Raw genomic sequence first — 22,857 nt, 5'->3', positions numbered from 1 at the left:
GGTACACACAGACTGGGGGGTGATGCTTTAAGGATATTAAAAATTGCACACAGAGACTTTGAAAGCACCTGTTGCAGAAAGTCACATAAAAAAGGTTGCTTCCCTTCTGGTTTTCTCTCTGGTGTATTGAACAAGGCCACTGTGCATTGACTATGTTATGTTTGTGGTTTTTTTTTTTTGTTGACTTCACTGTAGTGCAATTGGTGTGCCTGTTCAAAATGTGCTGATAAACTTCTACTTATTTTCTGCTTTGCAGTCCTCTTTCAAAGCATGGCATCTTGAGTATTCTGTACAAAAAATAGAGCTTGGTTTATATTACTGAAAAAGTTATTCCATGAGATTACTGAAAAAGAGACATTGAAGTATACATTATTCCCTACCCCTCCTTCTGTATAGAATGTGTGTGAAGTGTGGTTTGGAATTTATTATTTTATATTTAGTTTAGCTTTTTGTCCACACACATTCCCCACATCCCATCTTTTCCTGATTGTTGCAAGTCTTCTGAGAATTGACCAGTTAGATTTCTTTTTTCCTGTGGCTGATGAATTCATGGTTTCAGGTTATCTGCATTCAGGAAAAGTTTGCTATTCCTGTTTTTCCTGAGCAGTTTGGGACTGGGGGGGACTGTTGCTGTGAATGTGTTTTGGTGCATTTGAGCTGCAGACCAACTGCTAGGCCAAGGTGGTGTTGCTGCTGTGTTCATTTCTCTGCTGGCTCTGGTGTTTGTGTGGCAAAGGAATTGGTGCAGACTGGGACTGTTGGCTTTTTTGGGGGAGAGGCTGTTACCTGCCCAGTAATTCCTAACTGAGCTTACAGTGGGTTCAGATGAGTGCTGGAAGTGAAGTGAGGGATGTACAGTAGGACACAAAGTGTTGTTTCGTTGCTTGAAATAATTTATGAACTGTGCCCATCAGGTGCAAGCATTGTGAAACATCCTGGTGGGAAGTGATGCTTTATTTCCACCTTTGTTTGACCTTTTGGAGGCTCACACTTGTAAAGGATGTTTTTTGTTTCTGTCTGCTTTGTTTTTCTAAGGCTTTTGTGGTTTTCTATAAAAGGGACTTGGCTAAAACTATTTCAGGGAACTCTTCATAGGTCTGTGAGGCAGGACCATCTTAAAAATATTTAGTCTTCTTAAGAGGAAGAGTATTTATCTACAAGTCTGGTAATTCTTCTTCAGTCAACCTAGATATTTGCTGCATTAAGCTAACAGTTTTTCAAACAAATTACTAAAATAAGTTTGGAAAACATAGAATCTACATACAAGTATGGGTCCATCTCAGCTGCTGTTGCCTTAGATCCATCCTAGGTCTAAATAAAGCCAAATTTACTCATTTGATCAGATAAGGAAGAGGGACTGGAATGTTTGTGCCTGCTGACATAAAGGCTGGAAGAGTGCAGGTTACTCTTTCCCCTCTTGGAAAGTTTTTAGACTAGAACGTCTGGATGTTGTTACAGACTCTCTAATTTGCATCCCTTTGCAAAATAAAAGCTTGTATTTAAATACAGAGTGCAATATCTGTGGCACAGCAAAAGAAGAAAGTATTTCCTGTCTTCTCCTCTGAAAAGAGAAGTTGAAGGTCCCTTGTGATATTCCTTTCATGATCTAGGTCATAAACCAGAAAACAGTCACATTTTTTAGGTTACAAACTGTTCCTGAGGGAGAAGGTGGGAAGCTGAAGCAGGTATACACTGCTGCTTCTTTCTGACCAAGGAGAATGTCTTGGATAATAATGTGTATTTGCATGGTTTTGCCTAGGTTGTTGAAGACTATGCTGGGAGGTGGCAGGTGCCTCTGCCTCAGCTGCAGGTGCTGCAGACGGCGCTGTGCTGCTTCACATCTGCCTGTGTGTCCTTCCCAGCCGAATGTGAGCACGTACAGTATGTACTGAGTAGCCTTGCTTTGTGAGTACTTCTTTTTTGTTATTCCTTCTTTGACAATAGCACAGCAAAAGGGTTTCAGATCCTCTGAGCTCCTCAGAGGGGTTTTGCAGGTGGTGTAGCTACACAGAACCAAGAATTGCTTAGTAGAATTTGTTTTTGTCTTTTTTGTATCCTTGTTAAATATTCAAGTTGGCTATGACAGTGTTTTGTCATAAGGGATGTCTGGCAAAATGAATAATCTAAAAAATAAATGATCATCATAACCTTATTTTGGAGTATTTGAAGACCAACCTTTGCCAGTAGATAATTTTAAATCATTTATCTCAAATTTTTACTTTTATACTTCTAGTGATGTAATAAGCTGAGTACTTCTTAAGATAAATGTCTTAAGAAAGAAGTCATTACTTTGAAATTGTATGGATTTTTATATTTGAGTCATCAAAATGCTTCTGAGAATTACTTGTCATGCAGTTAACTGACCCAAAGTCACATTCAGCTTCAAGAATTACAGAATGTTTCATAAATTTTGCTCTAATTTTAATTTTCTTGATGCGATGGTTATTTTCCCACATGAAGACTGGAAGTGTCAGAGTAATAAGTACGTAAGAAAAAATAAATGCTGTCTTTAAATGCTGGTGAAGCCTCACTGTGGACATTTCCTGTTTTGTGTGTGTGAAACTGCTTGACAGAGGACTATTTATGGCATCATAAGACCACAATTTTCAAAGTTACATCAAAACATAGTGACATCTGTTGCAGTGGGTTTTTTCACTAGTTTTAAGGAAAAAGCCTACAGAGTTCAAACTATGTTTATATGTACCTTTAAATAGCAAAACTTGGGAGGTAACAAGGTGGAAATTCACGTTTTTTTTGGATGGATCCATTCTGATAATCGAGAAGTAAAGTGGTCACTGAGTTGCTGTCATCCTTGTCTGTTTTGTTTTTTGAGACTGGGTTTACTCCATGAGATTTGCTTCCATTCTAGGATGTCAGATTATTTATTCTTCTGCCTGGCTGGCACAGTTTTGCATGTGATATGATATAAAGGGATCCCAGGGCTTAGTAGCTGCAGTTACCTGGGCAACCTTGCTCAAATCTCTTTTGAAAATTCACTGTATATTAGGTCTTAGTTCTTGGACAGTAAAACTCTGCCTGACTGTATTGTCATCCTTGAGTAAGATTTCCTTGGTAACCAGGCAATAAACTGTGAACAGGAGCAACTGGTTTATTTCCTCTACTTAATAAGCTTGCTATTCATATCAAATGAAGCATCATCTGCGTTAATATCAGGGGGTTTTATAATGGTGCCACACTGGTGTTTTGAGGCAATCTTCTGATGCTGAAGCAGTGATGTGATCAATATAAACAAAGTTGGAACTGACTGTAGTAATTTTAACTGGAGACTGGTGATGAGGAAATAAAAATATTTTGAAGGCTTCCTATATTAGACTGTGAGTAAGTGCATTGATAAAGCAGAAAATTGTAGTTTACACTTGTTCACTATTGATTACCAGATTTTTTTTGCAAGATCTTCCTCTTTTTAAGTCACTCAAAACAAGTTTAAATGCAAGCATGCATCTTGCTCTAATTAGTTTTGTCTTATTATTTAAGTTCCAGTTTGGTTGCTTGCCAGATCATGATGTGACTCATGGCTGACCTTTGCTGAGAGTCAAGTATGCTGCAAAATTTTGTTAACCATCAAATGAGCTCATGTTTTTTTCAGAATCACATACTTATTTGGGTAGGGATTGTTTTTTCATTGCATATTTGAATTGAGATTCTCAGGCTTAGCCTTGAGAGAAATTCTGTCACTGAACATAATAAGTTGGTATCTATTTCTCTAAGCCTGTTTTTGGCAGAGTTAATCATTGGTTAGAAAAAATACTTGAGCAGAATCTGTTGGAAATCTAATTTTATGGTACTTTTCCATTTTTCCTATAGAAAACTTAATTTTGTCTGTGAATATTAAGACTTATTTAATGCACATGTTTAATGAAAATGTTACTGAGGAGAAAAAAATGCCTTTAATTTGTACAGTATTTTTGAAGTCCTGCCTGTTCCTCTGAGAGTCGCTCAGTTCTTGTCTGCTGCCCTTGACTTTTTCAATCAGCAATTGCAGCTCATTAGTGCAGTGCCTGCCTGGTACTTTTTCCAAGTAGAAATGAAATTTCTCAGAATCTTTAGGCAGAACAGTAACAGTTGTACTGCAGATCCACGACTGCCAAGTTTTTGATTGAATTCACTCAACTGCATTATCTGGAAGAAGGCTTTTATAAACTAAAACCTGAATTGAAAGGTGATCTGGAAAGCTGCTTTTTACCAGCCTCTCTGATTCTGTAACAGGATTTAAAGGAACTAAAATGCTAGACCAGTGTTTTAAGATACAAACCATGGAGACCACAAATCAGTTTGAATCTCAGCAGCTTTGAAAGTATTAGTCCTTTCTTCACCCATTTCTGACACCTCTTTTTGGGATAACACTTCTGATTTCATCTTGCTGGACAAAGACCTGATCTGATTAAAAACTTGGTGGTGATAAAATTCAAGTTGTATGAATTTGAATGCCACACACAAAGTGAACATAGTTTTGTTTGCATATCTGCACAAAAGCTGTCCCCTTCTAAATAGTCTTCAAAAGTTTTTTTTTTTTTAAAAGATAAAATAATTAATACCTTTACACCAACACCTTCATAGAGACACCTCAGTTATGGCAAGACAGGCTGAAATGAAATAAAGTGTGTTAGTAGCTGAAAACAGGAATTGCTGGCCACCAGAAATCTTTGAGTGACTCCACATGGCACAAGTCTAAAATTCACAGAATCCCTGATTTTGGTTTGCATGCTGCTAAAAGTAAGAGACTTAAGAGTAGTTTCATTTTTTGAATCAATGTTTTTAGTTTGACTTGTCACTACTTCTGTTTTTCAGGAGTCTTTTTGAATTGCTGCTGTTCTTTGGAAAGGATGAGTTCTATGAAGATCCTTTGAAAGATATTTTAGGTTCAATCCAGGTAGTGTTGCCTACTTTCATATAAACTTTTAATATTCTCTTAGTAGATGTAAAGACAGTTTTTGTGACTGTATGACCTGGAGGAAATGTGCCATTAAAGTGAAAGAAACTTTGTTTATGTCTATTTAGAGCTTAATGTCATTCGGTTCATGACATGAAATCTCACATTTCCCCTCTGGTTTTAATCAGTAAATTTTAAATTGAAGCTTCATCTCAGTGAAGTCTTCAAGTCGGCATAAACATGGATTGGTCTGTTCTTGGGTGGATTGGGACAGAGTTTTCTATGTCTGTGTAGAACTGCATAGGATAAATGACCCTAGATTAAGAACTTGTTTTGCCAGGTAAGTGTGGGGTTTGGTTTGTTTGGGTTTTTTTTATACCTGAATGGATTTTTAGGGTTGTGCCACCATGAGAGCAAACTTTGTAGGGAAAGAAAGGATGAGAAGCTGGGTTGGGTCTCTATTAATTCTGCTCATGGAACTGCAGTTTGAGAAAAAACTCTTCCTTTGCTGTTTTTATGTTGATACCTGTCTATTACTGCTTCTCCAAATTAATGTGCCAGCACTGTTTCTGCATCAGTTGTGTAATCAAACTGGCAGTGAAAAGCAGGTAATTGTATGTGGATGGAAGCCATATTTCTGCTGCATTTTTTGTTTCAATATTAGATAACTCATAACTAAAATTTTTTGATTAGATTAATGGTGTTGTTCACGCTTTTACAGCAAATAATGCATGGCGATGAGAGGGAACTTGACGTGAAAATAATGGCTGGCTAAAGCATTCCATGATATTACAGGCAAACATAATTCCTGTTATGCAGAGATCTGGAGAAAAATGATTGCTCGAGGGCTGGTGACTCATGGCTTAAATCAGTTTTTCCCCTCAGAAATCACAAATCGAGCTCAACATGTCTAAGTCTGTGCAGGATGCCATGAGGTGAAGGCTTGTCTCAGTGTGTGCCAGTAATATCTCCAATCCAAGTTGGTTTTGCATTGTTATACAAATGGAAGGCTCTTTCTGAGGGCTGTAGAAGCCATGAATTTGACCTTCAACAGTTCTGTATTGCTATTTGTAGATAATATCAGTTGTTGCTTTAGGGCTTTCTGTATGGTCAGTGAAAGACTTTGTAGCTCAAATTACTGACTGAGGAAATAGTCAGCCATGCATGGGTTTCTTGGTTTGTATCTTTGGGATAATCTGTTTTAGACAAGATCTTTTTTTCTTTCTAATTGTTTCTCTTTGTACACTTAGGAATGTCAAAACCTTCTAAATAAATACAGGAATCTGAACCTGGAACTAGTGACTCGAATCATTCGAGATGGTGGACCATGGGAGGATCCAGTATTACAAGCAATTCTTAAAGCAAAGCCTGTGTCACAGGAATTAGGTACTTCATTTATCACAGTAATTTTCCAGAGTACTGAAAAAATGTGTTCAGTTTTGCTTTTTAAAATTATGTGGGGTCAGGTGTTATCAGCTGGCATTGCAGTGTTTTAACTATTTTTCTGTAGTACAATGTGCTGGTCTCTTTTTTGTTTGAAAGGAAGCTGAATTTCTTCGCTAATTTAAGTCTGCTTTTATAATGTAGAGATCATATTCGTCATTTTGTATCACTGGCAGCTATGGAGTAGTTAATAAAATTCACAGGGTGGATTTCCCAAGTCTAAGTGTACACTTAAAGCATGGAGACAAACTTGACTCCATTTAGACTCCTGAAATAACATGAGTGGAGAGGATCTGATTTGTATTTGTCTCCTGGCACTCTGACTCATTTAATTTTTCTCTTCACTTGTAAATACTTGGTCTTGTGGCTTCTCTTGGTTTTGTGTCCAATGATGCCCATGGCTACATGTGACAGCTGTTTTCTGTTTATGGATATGTAATTCCTGGAGCTGGGAAAGGTGCAGTGCATGGGAACAAAATCACTGGAATGTTAATGAAAGTTCCTAGGAGGAAAAATACTCAAGCTACAGTCAAGTCTTTACTAACATGTAAAGCAACAGTGTTCCTCAGGGGACCTCTTAAAAGTTGTTTTTAGTTTGATAGTGATGGAAAATGCCAGCTCTGCTCAGTTATTATGGTGTAGTGCCTGATAGAAACTCACCACTGTTTGTGTCAGTGTGTTCATTGAGAGAGAGGAAGAGCACTAAAGACAGGACAGCTCAGTGAGCTGCCTCCTTAACCAGAACAAGGGTTTTGATAGCAAATTAACATCATTATGCCTTTGTTATTTTGTCTCTTTTGTAAGCAACTGCTTGAGCAACAGATTTACCCATGATTTTTATTAGATATCTCATAAAGTTCTGGTCAAATAAGTACAGAAACGAAATGAAAACCAAGATGAACCTTGTTTTGTTCTGCATCCCGTGATTTTGGTCATTATGATGGGGAATTAGGTCTTGATCTCCATCTCTCCAGCACAAAATTAGTTTAGTCCTTTGCTGTAATGATTCTCTTGGTCACCATGAATCCTCTCTATGATGGGTTACAGTTTGAGGATGTTTGTTTTTAACCTGGCAAAGCAGGAATGAAACCTGTTATCACTAGATGGGCACTTTGTTTCTGGCTGCATCTCCTTTCCCTCTGCTGAGAGATTTTCTCTCCTTTTACCTAGATATCCTCACACACACCCTTGACGCATCTCATCTTTGCTGACAAACATTTTATTTTAGATAATTTATATTTTGAGAGCTTGTTCTTTCTTCCTCTCACTTCCTCTAAAATTTGATTCTTGTGAAGTCTTACACAAAGCAAACATCCTGTGTTGCTTTATAGGCTTGCAGTGTGTATTTTGAAACTTGGCCATGTGGCTCCCTCAGGGGTTATTTAAATAGGAAAACCTGCCTATTATTGCTGAATCACCAACCATTCCTTGCAAAAAATCAGTTTGTGCGAACTACATAATCCTGTCCTGGATTCATTAACTCCATGGAGAAGCTTAGGCCAAGACAAACCTCTCTGTGTCTGTCTCTACAGGAATTGTAGTAAACTTTGAGATGTCACAATCTCTTTGGAGATGGCTGGAAACAAAGCAGTCATTGAGTTGAAAGAAAAATAGTAGGCTTGAAACATAGAACAATCAACTTGTAATGGACTAGGGAGATTAAGGTGGGCATCTAGAAGAGAACATGACAGAGGTGCAGTCAGAGGGAGCAGTTAATGAATTTCTGAGGTGCTGGTTGATGTCTGTTGCTCTAAAGCAAATTGCCTGGGTAGCAATAAATGTTGTTTCTTAGTGTGTCTCAGGCTTGACCAAACACTATTGTAGCTAGCAGTTGTCTTTGGTTTGGGGGGGTTAGGAGAGCTCTGTCTGCTGCCCTGGGAAAATAGGACAGGCCACGACAGGGAGGGAGCACTGCCCTGCCAGCAGCATCAGTGAAACTGTGGAAACAGAGGAGGCTGTAGGAACCCCCATCCTTGAAAGCTCCTGCTGGCAGTGGTGTAGGGTGTGGAGATGCCCTTCCCTGGGAGAGGAGGCTGTCAGAGTCTCATTTCTGGAGCAGAAGGGACCTGAGAGTTCCCCACACCAAATAGGAATAAGAACAGGGTGAGCTCTGCAGTGCAGTTCCCCCTCCTTTAAGGGAAAAGGGTGTTATAGCCACTTGTTAGATGGGCAGCATTTCCTTACCATTAGCACTTACCAGAGCTGAGTATTTCCAGCCTTCTTTTTCAGTAATGCTTGCATACAAAACAGAGGATGTAGTTTATTATACTAAGGGTGCTAATTCAGTAAAGGAGAGGCCTTTGCTTGGCTCTAATGACTTTTCCATATAATGACTTTTTCTTGCAGTTCATCACCCCCATTAGACACTGGCTTGCCTTTTAGTCCTCTTGTTTTCTGAATTTGTTCTCTAAAGTGCTAAAGGATAATGGGAATGAGATGTTTCTTTCTTACAGTGCATCTGCTAACAAATCAAATTGAAACCTGACACCTTGGATTGTACTACTTAAATGTTCATTAGCATGGAACACTGCTAGCTTGCATAAAAATAAAGATGCTAGCGGAATCTTGGGTTTGAGTGTAAGAAATTATTTCAATCCTTAAAAAAAAGGCTTTATCTGAAAGGTTATTGTACAAGTAATCTCTTCATTTTGGGGGAAGAAAACTTCTTGTTCTGATTGTAGTTTTTAGTAACCATTTCTGAAGTATTGCTTTAAGTTGCTTGTAATTAATACAGATTCCTTCTAAGGGAAGAACTTGCAGCCTTCACTGACTTTAAATTGACAATCTCATTATTTCTTTCTTTAAAACATGAAACTCTAAAGTACTGAAGTTGTAGCCTTGTAGCTAGTGATATTTTAACTTTAAATCCACAGAGATACTACAATCTGTATGATCTTTTACAATAAAGATGCAAAGCATGTCTTGTAGGTATTTCTGAATTTCCATTTACTTCAATGTTGAGTATTTTCAGTATCTCACTTGAAATTTTTTCATTCAAATACTATGTTTTAGAGCTGAAAAACAGATTTCCAGAAATTAGGAGCCAGAATTTAAAGGTATTTAGATAGAAATTGTGCCCAGTAGCACTTTCAGAGGAAGATATGTTTTCCAAGCAAGCAAGATCGAGGCGTTCAAAGCTTCTTAAGGCACTAGCATGTGAATTGCAGTTAACTTTATTCATCACTTTGCGGTCTTACATTTTAATGGATAATGAGTATCTTGAGGTTTTAAAAAATATTTATAATTATAGCTTTGGAGGTGATGTCAATCCTGTGCTTCTGACAGTCTCACATATTCCATTGCAGAGAAAGGAGGGAATTTTCTTTTTTTAAAATGCTTACTTCTGCTTCTATACAATATAAATTTCACCAATCCTTTGCAGCACCTTGTGTTAACTTGTTAGAACAAAATACTGAATTAGATTACTGTTTAAGAAAAATAACAATTTCTGTTTCCAAGCAGGACAGATTTCTTATGGTATTTAATTTAATAATTTATAGACTTTTTTTAGCAGACCCTTTATTTTTTCTTAATATTATTTGTTATTAAAGACAGCATTACATTTAGATATATTTGTTGTTTGGACTTCATATTCTAATTGCCTTTAAATCTTTCTTTTCTGTGCAGTTAACAAATATTTAAGCTCTGAAAATCCACTGTTCTTTGAACTCCGTGCCAGATACCTTATTGCCTGTGAACGCATCCCTGAGGCAATGGCTCTTATCAAATCTTGCATAAATCATCCAGATATCAGTAAAGATCTGTATTTCCATCAAGCTCTTTTCACCTGTCTTTATATGTCACCATTAGAAGATCAGCTATTCCAGGAGGTATTGTTTGTCAGTATACATTTCTTTTTTAAAATCAAGTGGTGCTTTATACTTGCTGTGTACGAGTTGTCAAGAGGAGCATGTGGAACTCTGATTTTGTGGACCCAAATGTCATAAAATCAGGCAGCCCACACTGGTGTTGCTCAACTTAGTGCTGGCTTAAGCTTGGAAAAGTTGAATGTGAAGTGCCTACAAATCTTGTTGACCTAAATGCAATTTCTTGGTCAAGTATTCTTGTAGATATAGTCCCTAAATATTTTGTAACTTCAGTGTATTGACTATTTTACTATTAACAATTTTAGTAAAAGCACTTGAGCTTAATTAATGTTAATCATACATTATATAGTTTTGTTCAAGTTTTTTAATGATGCCCCAATATGTAAAATGACACTTGAGCTGATTTGATTTGAGCTCTTTTATCACTAATAGCATTTAGTAGATAACAGTGCTTTTCTTAACTTGTTTTAAGAACAAGCCACCCAAAAGTGGCAAGAACAAGTGCTTTTGTGTTGTATTTTAATTTCTCAGACAATTATTTTTTAGAGTAATGACCATCAGAATATGAAAGAGCTCGAAATCCTTCCAAAATCTTTACTTATAGATGTACACTAAAGCCATTTCGAAGACATCCTGTGTTAATAGCAATTCCTGAAGTTTTTAGTAGAGCAAGATCTGATTAGTTTTGATTTAATGTCAGCAAATTGATCTAAATTGATTTTATTTTAATTGTATAGCACTTGTTGAGGACTGATTGCAAGAGTGGAATTGAGATCATCTGCAACACTGAAAAAGAAGGGAAGACTACCTTAGCCTTACAGCTTTGTGAATCCTTCTTAGTCCCACAGCTCCAAAATGGGGACATGTATTGTATATGGTAAATACTTTATTTCTGGGGAAGCAGCTGAGCAGAAAATACATGCCTATTGCCAAAATGAAACTCACCTAACTTAAAAATACCAGATAAACATTATTTTTAAATGTACCTGGTGCTTCTGTTGTGCCTGTCTGCCCTTTTACACACAGTCATATACAGGGTAGCCTAATAGTTCATAAGTCTTTGTTTACTATTTCCAAGTAACAGAAAAGTGGAACTTTATGTACCCTACCTAGAAATGTAGCATTTATTATTAGCAAAATGCAGTCTGTAGGCTTAACCATGTAGATATTTTGCTCTCTAACTGTAGTGTGTCACCAATGTGCCTAAAAAGAGAATGTTTGGTGCTGAAAATGTGCTGTTAATTATGGAAACTTGGATGTCATGAACAGAGGTATCACCTAGATGGAGTTCTCTAGAAAATATTGAACATGTCTTCATACACATTTAATTATCTTGATACCTGAACTTGGTTTTAGGGCTAAGAAGTGTTTTTTAGAGTGTTGTCAACAAATTTCATCATTCTGAGGACTGAAAGATGACTAAGGAATATAATCCTGCTGAGCCTGTATAATTTCTGTAACTAAAGGAAGATCTGCATTCCTTGATAAAATATGCTTTCTTTGTTGATGTAGTTAAAGCAAAACATCCTAGCAAGGATTTGATAGAGATCAAATTATCAATCTGTCTAACTAATTTTAATATTGAGTTCAGAAGCTGCCTTGGATTTTTGTGTTCCCAGATTCCAGGAAATCAAAAAGCTTTGTTGTCTTGAGAAACTAATGAAAGTTAGATATGATAATGTTTACTTTGATATTAATGTTTTTCCTTAACTACTGGGCTGTAGGAGGAGTAATTGCTCAATCAAAACCATTGGGATTATGATAATGGCATCCATTATAGTACAATGTGTTAGTAATAGATAGTGGTATTTTTCATCCAGTCTGTCCAGGAAAAGATGGACAGGATTGTTCAACCAAAAAGGTAGAGTTTGTGTGAGCTCAGTGGGAATTGAATCCATCTTTGCTGATTCCAGCCCAAAAGCTGCATCTCCCTATTTCTTATTAGGAAGTTACAAGTGTAGCTCCATAAATTAATGCTTTCTGATTGGGGGAGTCAATCTTTGAAGAAATGCATTTTCAATACTGTAATTAAAACCCTTTTTGCTGTAGTAACATGTTGACCTTGCTCTTACCCAGCTGATCATTGAGTTTTGCATTGTCCATTTTTGAAATTGCTGCTCAAAGCAAGATGTATCTTTTTTTGTTCTGACAAATCAGATGTTAAAGATGAAATTCCAGTAGAGGCTCAAGTACTGTTTGATACCTAGATTTCAGGGAAATAATCTTGGCATCTCAGTACTTTAATTTATTCAGAATATAGAACTTGAGGATCTTTGGAAGAGTTCAGAGCGGTTCTGTCTGTGCAGCTCAAGCAGATGTTTCATTCTTCACAGATGCTGAGCCTTAACAGTTGTGTTCCCAACAAGAACTCTGTGTTATATTTAATATCTCATGGAAACTGCAGCAAAGCTTGTGAAGGCATGACTATGCTGTAGTCCAATTTTTTGAAGAAGTAGGAGCCAGGTTAAATTAACCTTCAGAGTCTATTTTTTTCCCTAGGGAAGATTTTAGTGTTTCCAGCAGAGTAGAAATCATCTCACCTTATTTGGAACTGAGGGCCTTGCAGATCTAACAGAGATCTAGCTGCTAACATTACAAGCAAAGATAGGACAACAAAACAGATGAGAGAGGCTGTAGCAAATATCTGCTATTATACAGCTATATGAAATCTTCTAGCTAAAACCATTAGCTGTCATCTTAGAGGAAGATGAACGTTTAGCAGCTTGGTCACAAAATTCAAATTTTCACTGATGTCGAGAATTAATTCTAGATTCAGATGAACAAATTATTTTTCTGAAATTAAATCATCAAGCAAGCTGTGTTTGGTCATACTAAATTTTTTTTGTGTGAAATAATGGTAAGAAATCAATTTATTATACTTTGTATCAAGTGTTGTGTCTTCAGGAAGACACACAATATTTTGATTGAGCAGGCATAGATGGCCTTCCTTCTCTGCCAGATGATTTTTAAATGCTATTTTGGCTGTTTTCAGGTGATTCCCATGCGGTAAATTCAGTAAGTCAAAGAATTTTTACCATAGGTTTGATCAGTCTTTTGGCAGAGCATGTTCACTACTTACTAAGAGCAGCAAAGGGTTTAGATCCAGCTAAGTTAGGGAGGGTTTAACCATCATTTCATGTGGCACACAGTGGTTTTGGTATTTTGTAGGTAGTTAAGAGGCTGGAATGCATGGTTGCCTCTGGTAAAGAGGTGCTGAGTTCTGTGATCTCTCAGTAACAATTTTAGTGTTGAAACGGCTTGCTCTGAAATCATATGAGGCAAAGCAGAGAATGAGATGGATTATTGAATTGTAACATACAACAGCAAAACTACTCAGTTCTTACTTCTGTACTTCAGGCTGAGACTTCTACTGGGTTGTTAAGAATGGTTTAGTGCATGAAGACACTAATTTCAAACTTGTATATGAAGTTTGCAAATATGTAGAATTTGGGTTTCTAGCCTGGTAAAGGCAGAGGTGAGCAGTTTGTATCTTTAGGAAACCAGAAAGTTTAATTTTTTTGTGTGTAGAGCTGCTTATAGGTGTCCCTTTTCAGTTTCCCCCATAAGCTTGATCTTTCTTTCAACTTTAGTTCTCTTGGATTCTGAATGAAAGAAACCGGTCAAGGTCTCAATGTCAAGCAGAATTCTAGAGCTATCCTGAACTTAAAAGTGGAGTTGTTTTGTCATAGGCAGTTCTGTCACTTCTTTCAGGCTCTGAGCTCACTAAGAGAAGCTTAACCTCAAAAAGTTTGTCTGACTCTGGAAATCAGCCAAATAATTTGTTAGTAGCCAGGTTTGTTTTGAGGGAGGAGATTGCTGGAGTAGAAAATTATCTTCCTTCAGAAAATCGAAGTCAGTGAGTCCTGCTTTCATTGTAACACTGTGGTGGGATTTCTCCTGAGTCCTAAGTAGAGCTACCCCTGTGTGAGATCTTAGTGCTGGCAAATCTTCTCATGACTAAAAGTTAGCCCAGTTGCCTTCCTAAGTCTCTGAATTAAAGTGCACAAAACTTTTATGCTGTGAACTTCAGTTAGCTCTATTTTATAGGCTAATGCATCACTTGCGCAGAGTTTAGCACTAATCTGTTTACATTTCCTTTTCTCAGGCTGGAATGTTATTTAACTGCAGATCATGAAGATGTAGGGTAGCTGTAGAACCCGCAACTTTGGGATAACTGCTCTAGGCAGAAAATTGTGCTGTAGTAACTGGAGAACATCACTATTTCCTGCCACATCAGGAGCTTCCTATGCTGCTTCCACTTATCACATTCAAAAGCTTCTTTTCCTGAAGGACTCTTCATCCTTGTACTGGAAGTGACTTAATCCCAAGAGCACACAGATGTTTATTGCTTGTGGTGTTGAGGGCTAGGTGCTGTTCTGTCTGATTTTATTGTGCACTTGTCTGAAACTGAGGTGAATACATGAATGTTTTGTTGAATATTTAATTGCTTGGTGATAGGAGATACCCTGAATGCTTTAACAAAGTAATTAAGTTGCATTTTCCATTGTGCACATCTTGGTGTTAATTAGGTCAGTATTACACCCTCAAATATGATTTTAATCACAGAATATGCAAATAATTGTCTTTAGTAATGCATTGTGCTTAGTGAGAGTGTTCTAAAACTCAATGTAATTGGAATATTTTATTCTCTACCTAATAGGGACCTGATCTTCATTTGGAGTAAACTGCAGCTCAAATCTAACCCATCCAAACAAGTATTTGTGGACCACTGCTACCAGCTTCTAAGAATTGCTACAAATGTCAGAGTCATTTTCCCTTTCATGAAAGTCATTAAGGATGAAGTAAGTTCTGTTGGTTTTTGCCTCATCCAGTTTGTTTTTGATAACCAGTTAAAGAGAAGTGGTGTTCATATTGTGTAATGACCACTTCTGGTGGAAAGTTAAAAAAAAAGGGGTTGGGGAAGGACAATATTATTCTTAAAATTTTGTCAGGTTCCAGAACGGGCTTCAATATGAAGATTGCTTGTGTGGTTTTAAGATTTTTTTTTTTATTGAAGTCTGAGTTTTTTTATTTCTGCAGCAAGTTTGAGGAATAAGTCCATGGAATACATGTGAATCATTGGATTGGGGATTTTTTTTCAGGCTGACCTCTTAAGGAAATAGGATCTGTGTAATATGTACCCTTCTTCCTTGTTAAATTTTGAGTCCTTTTACCAATTCTAATTATAACTGGACAAAATGGCTTAATATAGCATAAAGGAAAAGGGAGAATAATACAGGACAATACATGATTTTTGCTTCAGGAAATTGTGCTGTATTTCATGCTTCGGATCTCGGTCTTGTTCTGCCCCATCTGCAAAAGATGTCACGTGCAATGCTTTGCACGCAGGCCTGAGATTTGTTTCCCAACGCGTTATTTGTCATTGACCTGACTTAACAGAGCTCTTTCATATTTTATGCCCTAAATGAATTGTAAATTATTTTGTCAGATCTAAATGAAATAATTTGTTGCTGTTCAAGGGAATGTATTCTAAAATGCTTGTGGGGAAATTGATAATTCTATTTGCATCTGAGTAGTCTTATTTTTTTAATAATCCCCTACTTATGGAGCGATGTCTGTATTTGTTAAAACCCAAATACAGGAGGTATTAATTATTTCTAAATTTCCTGTACCTCTTTTGACTTTAATCTGCTGCCTGTTGGGCAGACTATTTCTGATCATTCTCTATGTTCATGACAGGGCCCCCAGTTTAAATTGTGGAATAGGAATTCTGCTCATTAGAAGGATGGGTCATCAGCTTTGGAAAATGAAGCCTTTTAGACTTCTTGGCCATGGGTTGTTCAAAACTGTCAGCAACATTACCATGGTTTTAATGTAATTCAAGCGAGAAAGGTTAGAATGGCCAAAATATAGAGGAACTGTCCAATTACAGTGTGAAGCAGCCTAGGTAATGAAAAGGCAGGCAGAAGATATTGGCAGATCAGAAATGATCTCTTGCAGTTCTGGTTTATATCCCCAAATAATTGTCTTTAACTACAGAGCTGCATGGGGCAGAGCTGGAACTTCCTAGCTGTACAGCTTTCAGTGCGAACCATTTTTGTATCTGTATTTATAGTCTTGTTTGAGCAATATTTAAAAATGTTCATGTCCTTGGGTGACGTTCAGTAGCAGGATGCTTTCTGAACTCCTGTTCTGCAATAGATGAATATAAATATGTGGGATGTTTGGGAATTGTTTATGTACACTATGATTTCGTTCTTGCAGGTTGGTGAAGATGGCCTTCAAATTTGTGTTGAGATATGTGGATGTGCCCTACAGCTGGACCTCCGTGAAGATCCCAACATGAAAAGTCTTATTTATAAAGCAATCGCTCATTTTCTGCCGAATGACTTGGAGATCCTCAGAATTTGTGCTCTCTCCATCTTTTTCCTGGAGCGCACCTTGGAATCTTACTACACTGTTGAGCACTTGTACAAATGTGCAGATGAAGAATACAATGAGTGCACTAGTTCTGTTCAGAACCGCGTGCGGTTCGAGTTGCTGCCCATCCTGAAGAAAGGATTGTTTTTCGATCCCGAGTTCTGGAATTTCTTGATGATCAAGCAGAATTGTTTAGCCTTGTTGGGGGATAAAGCCTTGGATGGCTTGAGTGAAAGTACACTGGAAAACTCTTCTGCAAACACAGAGAAAACAGCGGATTACAGGGCTCTGGGTGAGGAACGTGGCTGTTTAACAGATGTCAGCAATGGGGAGCTTGACCCTGGAAACTGCTCTGGAGCCCGCTCCAAAGGAAATGCCAGAAAGAACCACCAAGCTCTTGAGGCATCCAGAACTCTGGATCAGACTGAACCAAGGCACCGCTGTGTGATCTGCAACAAAGAGTTCCTTGGGGATCACATAGTGAAACACGCACAAGCTCACCAAAAAAAGGGCAGCTTCTCCTGTGTGCTTTGCACCAGGAAGTTCAGGCAGAAAGGACTCATGCTGAAGCACTTAAGGAATCACGTCAGGAAGATAGAAAGGCAGCATCTTGCTGCAGCTCTTGAGGCTGGTCAGGAGGCTCCTGCTCTTCATGAAGTGCAATGTTGTAGTGTTCCTGTGTCTCTTGAAAATGGGAATTCTGAGGGTTCCAAAGATGCTGAACCAGAGGCTACAGTAGCTACAGTAGCTCCGAGTTCTGATCAGGTCCAAGAGGAGGCTGAGAATGCAGAACAGGTTTTTGAGGCAGTGGAAAACCATCTAAGTGACCAGGATGATGCTACTGAAAACAGTAGTGACAGCTGTTTTAATAATGTTCCTGATGCTTTGAGTACAGAGAGCTTGCCTGAGGATGATGAGAGCTCCAGTAAAGAGTCACCCATTCTGCATAAAGTGAATGGAGTGTTTTGCCCTCAAAAAGATATTGATGCTTTGGATGAGGAAGGAACCTTTAAGTGCCCTGCTAATGGTTGTGCTAGAGTGTTTAAAAAAATAAGATTCCTCAACAAACATGCCAGAAAAACTCACCCAACTGATCTGAAGGTGCAGCAGCATATAATGAAATGGAATAAAGGAAAATGCCGCTTCTGCCAGAGGAAATTTGCCGATTCCCAACATTTTATAGACCACCTGAAGAGACATGTGTATCCAAATGTTTACTTTTGTTTACACTTTAATTGTAATCAGAGATTTAAGCTGTCAACTGAGCTTGCAGAACATATAAAAAGTCACAGTGTATTTAAAGCTCAGTGCAATTTCTCAAACTGCTGTGAGCTATTTGAGGAGCTCCCTTTGCTGTATGAACACGAGGCTCAGCATTATTTAAATAAAACCCCAGAATGTTCGGAAGATGCAAGTGAAAAAGATTCTTCAGATGATCCTTCAGAACTTTGTAGTTACCAAGATGATGATGAATCTGTTAATGAAAAAGAAACTGTAGATTTACCAATTCCAACCTGGAAGTCAAGGAAAGATTCTGCAGAACCAAAGACATATATTCAAAGTGTGGAGAAGAAAGCAAATAATGTAATTCACAATGGAAATGAAAGCTCATCTGAGGGTAGTGCTCCAGTTTTAAGTTTGATAGACCAAAAGACACCTGTGTTACAGCCAAATCCTGAAAACTGTAATGTTGTTAGTGACCAACTGGTCAATGGGCACAGTGACCCAGATCAGACATCATCCAAGGCAGCCCAGGTACCTTTGGACAGAGTAGCAGATGAAACAAGGACAGAAAATGGGTCAGTGTTACCAGTTTTACAGAATTGTCACGATGCACCACAAAATAATGCCCCTGCAGTCTCACAGGTACCTTCTAAACCAAATCAGACAACAGAGACTACTTCATATGGTGTCATCTTAACAAAACCATATGTCAGACCATTGCCTCCCAGTTACCTTGATGAACGTTACATTAGCATGCCAAAACGGAGAAAAATTTTGGCAGATGAGGTAGATGCCTACTCTGAACAAGACAAAATTTGTAGCAAATCAACAGAAAGATTTAGATGTGGCAACTGCTTGACCATCTACTGTAATTCAGAAGCACTTGAGGCTCACCTTGCACAAAAGAAGTGTCAGACGCTCTTTGGATTCGATTCAGATGATGAAAGTAAGTCCTGCAGTCCTTCCATGCTGGTTTCCTTGGCAGTCAATAGCAATCAGAAAATGGTCTTTGCAACAGGAATAGATAAGACACACACTAACTAAATCACAGTACTCTGCTAAATTGGAAGTTGAAATCGGACATGCTGTTCTGAATAAGAAAGAGGTGGTGAGAATTTGTAGGCAAACTAATGGAAAAGACTTCTGATAAAACAGAATGGGGTAATTCAATCTGTTGTTCCTTGCACGTTTGAAACTAACTATGGTGAAAAACATAAGCAGTGTTCTAGATTAAGAAATTATTTACGTTCTGATCTTTTGTCTTTTACAGGTGCCTGATTCAATGTTGTGGAGAAAAGTATCAGATGAGGAGTGGTGTAAGGAAACACTACATGAAGCAGCATCAGTTTGTTTCCCAGTTGGCCTTAATCATGAAGCAGTCTCAAATTCCTATAGAAAAACATGACCTTGATAAAGACAAAGCACATTTTCTAGACAAAACTCACAAAGGAGTAATAGGAGCTCTGCAGGTCTTGAGTCCAGAAAAGTTGCTACAAAACCCCCAAAGTACCAGTTATCAAAAAAAGCCATGTTCATCCCAAATGTATGATTGACGCTTAATGGCACAGCTTTTCTAGCATGAAGGTTGAAGGACAATGAGGCATAGAGGTGAGCAGGCAGAGGAAGTAGAGGTGTTCATTGCCTTGTGGAAATCCCATCAGCCAGTTCTGAAAGCTGCTTTAGTTTGTGTGGTTCATGGTTATCTGTCCACGCAGCTGAGATGGAATCATTCAAGGAGGCGTTACATTCTTACCTTGTGGATAAATGCATAAAGAAACCATGCATTCTTTTATTTTTTATTTTTTTTCAGTCTGAGTATGTGAGTCCATTATCTGCTCAAAAGAATGGAGCTTGTTTCATAAGCTTCTACTCAGAATCCAAAGAGGAATGTGGAAGGAAATCTTGAGCTAGATGGGATGCTGGAATAGCCAAAAACTTGAAATACAGAACAAGCAGGAAAAAGTGAGTTGATGTGCTATTTTGTGAGACTTGCACACAGTGGAAATCAGATGTGTGTAAGAGAAGCCCTTTGCAAGGCTGAAGTAAAAGTGACTCCTGTAAAACATCTGCTGTAGGTGTGGGAAGACCAACACAAGTGATAGATTGTGTGGATAATAACAGCAGCTGATGGAAGCAAATCTGGAATGTTGGAAGGGTTAAGCTTGCAGAGTTAAACTAATATTCTGCAAGCACAGAGGTCCCTCAGCTGTTGGTAGGACAGATGAGAACTTGAGAAGGCAAACAGAAGCAGAGCACATCAGGTTGGGGTGAACAGTAAGGTCAGGAAGAACCTGTTTCACATCTGTTATGTTGCTTAATGGTGGTGGGCCACAACTCAGTACTGTCACTAATTATTCATTGTCTAGAGGGGAGAAAACAGGAGTCCTCTCAATCCTTAAGACACATGGCAATCAATCCCATTTAGTAGCATCCCTTGAAAGGAGAGCCTTTCCCAAAGGCTGGTGAAGGAGTTACTTAAATGTTAAGCACTTTATTCACAATTCACTGTTCACAGAAACAATCACAATGTGAAGACAGGAAATAGGAGTTCCTCAGTTCTATATGGAAAACTGAAATACAGAAGATTTTGAAACCAAAAAGATGCCATTGTAATTTTTGGTCTTCCTACCCTAAGGCAGAATTGTGGCAAACATGCACATTGTCCAATTACTGTACAAATTTATCCTCTAATTTATCTCGCACTGTCTTGCCAGATAATATTATTTTTATTTGGGATCCTGTTCTATGGAAGTTGTAGTGGGATTGCAGGCAGGGGAGGCACAGGGGCGAAAACTGATTTTCAGAGTCATTCCAGAAATGTAGGACGGCACAGAGCAACTGTTCTGCTCAGCTGTCACTGAAGAGTTCATCACAGTGTGTGCAGGGCTTAAATCAACAGGTGGGTGAAAGTTAATGAGTAAAAATCAGGGGGTGCATAAAACCCCCTGTTCTTTGTAGCAATGGCTCACTCTTGCATACCCAAGGGCTTCTCTGTAAGATTGGCTGTGAAGTAGTTCTGGAAGATAAACTCAGTAGTTCAGTAATGCCTCTGCTGATAATCCTCTGTGGAACTAAACAGGTATTTGCATTAATTCTGCTTTCTTTCCCCTTCCTGCCAGGTAAAAAGAATGCAAATTCAAAATCATGCTTTTGAGTTGTAGAAGAGTTTTGCCTTAACTTTGGGTTGGATTAACATAAAAGGTTCTAAAATTATGATCACAGGTATTTGTGCATTACATGAATCCCAGTTGTGGCCCACTTCCAGAGATTTGTATGATGTTTGAGGCACCAAAGAATTTTTTTTGCAGTTGCAAAAAACCTGATTTAAATGCATCATTCATTATATATACATATATACACACTATATATATATTTACATGTATAAATACATTAAATTTTTTAAACATAAAGTTAATGGGGTCCTTATCAGACAAATGCACTTTCACGTTTTTTACTTTAAGATACCAACTAATTTTTAAGGACCTGGGTACTGTGTTGAATGTTTCCAGGCTCCCTCTTCTTTGCTTGACATTGCTTAAATATATTTGGGAGAAAAAAAAAGGTTCATTTTTCAAGTATTACAGTTCTGAAAATCTAAAAAGTGAGTCAACAAAGATACAAAAAAGATGTTTCTGTGAAATCTTTTTAATGTACCTTTTAATCTTTGGTGCTTTTTTTGCCTTTTCCGTGGAGCTCCATATGTTTGAAGATGCTTTAAAACATGATTGAGACTTGTATTATCTTTGGTTTAAGTGTGTAGATAAATGCATCTGTGTACATGCATAAACTGTGACCATAATTTTTTGTACCTGCATTAAAGTAATTTTTGTTCCAAGATGCTTTTCTGGGACACCACCCTTTGTTTCTCTCATGTATTCGGTGTGTACACTCTGGAAAATAGGAACTATGAATTCTTACATAGGTGAAGATGAGCATCATCCTACAATTATCAGGAATCTGTTAAATTGACTTAAAGGAGCAAGTGGGTGGTAATGTTTTAAAATAATTATTTTCACTTCAAAAGACATTGCATTTTCTGTAAGCTACTCTCTGATACCTCTTGGTATTGTCAGATAGTTGCAGTATTAAGCAACTTTAATCAGAGGCAAAAAGATACTTGGATCATGTGTGGAATAATTCTCCATGCTTTTTAAGGATTCTTTTATTTTGAGTATTACCCCAGACCAAGCCTGCAACTTCTAAGGCTGTAAACAGGTTACAGGTCTTAAAAGTTGGAGGTTTTTTGGCCATTTGTTGTTTTTTTTTTTTTTTTCCCCAGACATAAAGCATTGTGTGATGTAATTGGAAATCCTTGAAGATGTATCACTTTGATTCAATGAATCCTGAAGTACATGTGTAATGTAAGCCTCCAGCTACCCTAAAGCTGCCTGAAGTTGTCCATGAGCTTAGGAGCCTTGTTGGATCAAAGTTGGTGCAATTAATAACATTCCTTCTGTTGGGTTTGGACTTTGCTTTTAAGAGTGTTTCCTCTAACCCCATCACGTTTCACTGTAAAGGTCATGGAATTTCTAATTTCAAGAAGCTGCCGCTTGGTGTAGGCATCTTTCACAAAAAAAAAGGAATACTGAAACTAGGTTGCAAGTGGTCATATCTGTGGGGCAAGGTCACTGGTACTTTGGTTATTTAGCCATATTCATAAAAATTATATGAATTGTATAGTTTGGATAATTTATAACATTAAACTTTGTGATTTTAATATCACATGGAAGGTTCAGCTGTACTCATTTCTTTTATTGTTTAACACCAGTGCTATGGACAAAAGACCCAGAGGGGGTGGTAGTGTTACTATTTTCTTAATTTATTGGGTACTGTATAACACCTTTCTGATTAAATGCAGTGTATGCATTTTGGGACTCTTAATTTGTAAAAGCTGTTACAGGTTCAGCAAGAAAGGAAATTTGTGCTTCCTTGTTGAATGTTAAATTATTTTACTTTGCATTTTATATAAGAGTACAAATTAAAACTGAGCCATCAAACTGCAATAAATCTACAGTAGTGTTTCATTTTAAAGACCTTTTGTACTGTACATAGATTTGTTCAATAAAACATTGTCTTTGTTGTTGATAGAAA

At 37.7% G+C, this 22,857-nt stretch overlaps 1 protein-coding gene across 1 annotated transcript in view; it reads left to right on the top strand.

Moving 5' to 3' along the window:
- The window catches only part of ZNF654 (zinc finger protein 654), a 29,892-nt gene extending 7,035 nt beyond the window's left edge, over positions 1-22,857 (top strand). Inside the window, exons 2-9 of the mRNA XM_071433817.1 lie at positions 1,760-1,905; positions 4,810-4,891; positions 6,142-6,277; positions 9,962-10,164; positions 10,899-11,038; positions 14,822-14,963; positions 16,387-18,712; positions 19,037-22,857. Of these exons, the coding sequence (XP_071289918.1) occupies positions 1,760-1,905; positions 4,810-4,891; positions 6,142-6,277; positions 9,962-10,164; positions 10,899-11,038; positions 14,822-14,963; positions 16,387-18,712; positions 19,037-19,044 (3,183 nt within the window). The 3' untranslated portion in view covers positions 19,045-22,857. The remainder of the gene's footprint in view (positions 1-1,759; positions 1,906-4,809; positions 4,892-6,141; positions 6,278-9,961; positions 10,165-10,898; positions 11,039-14,821; positions 14,964-16,386; positions 18,713-19,036) is intronic.

The sequence above is a fragment of the Agelaius tricolor genome, unplaced genomic scaffold, assembly GCF_023055355.1.
Source record: "Agelaius tricolor isolate 1412-34295 unplaced genomic scaffold, bAgeTri1.0.p SCAF_9, whole genome shotgun sequence".
Classification (NCBI taxonomy): domain Eukaryota; kingdom Metazoa; phylum Chordata; class Aves; order Passeriformes; family Icteridae; genus Agelaius; species Agelaius tricolor.
Note: the sequence above shows the minus strand (reverse complement) of the source record. Positions and strands in the feature narration are given on the sequence as shown.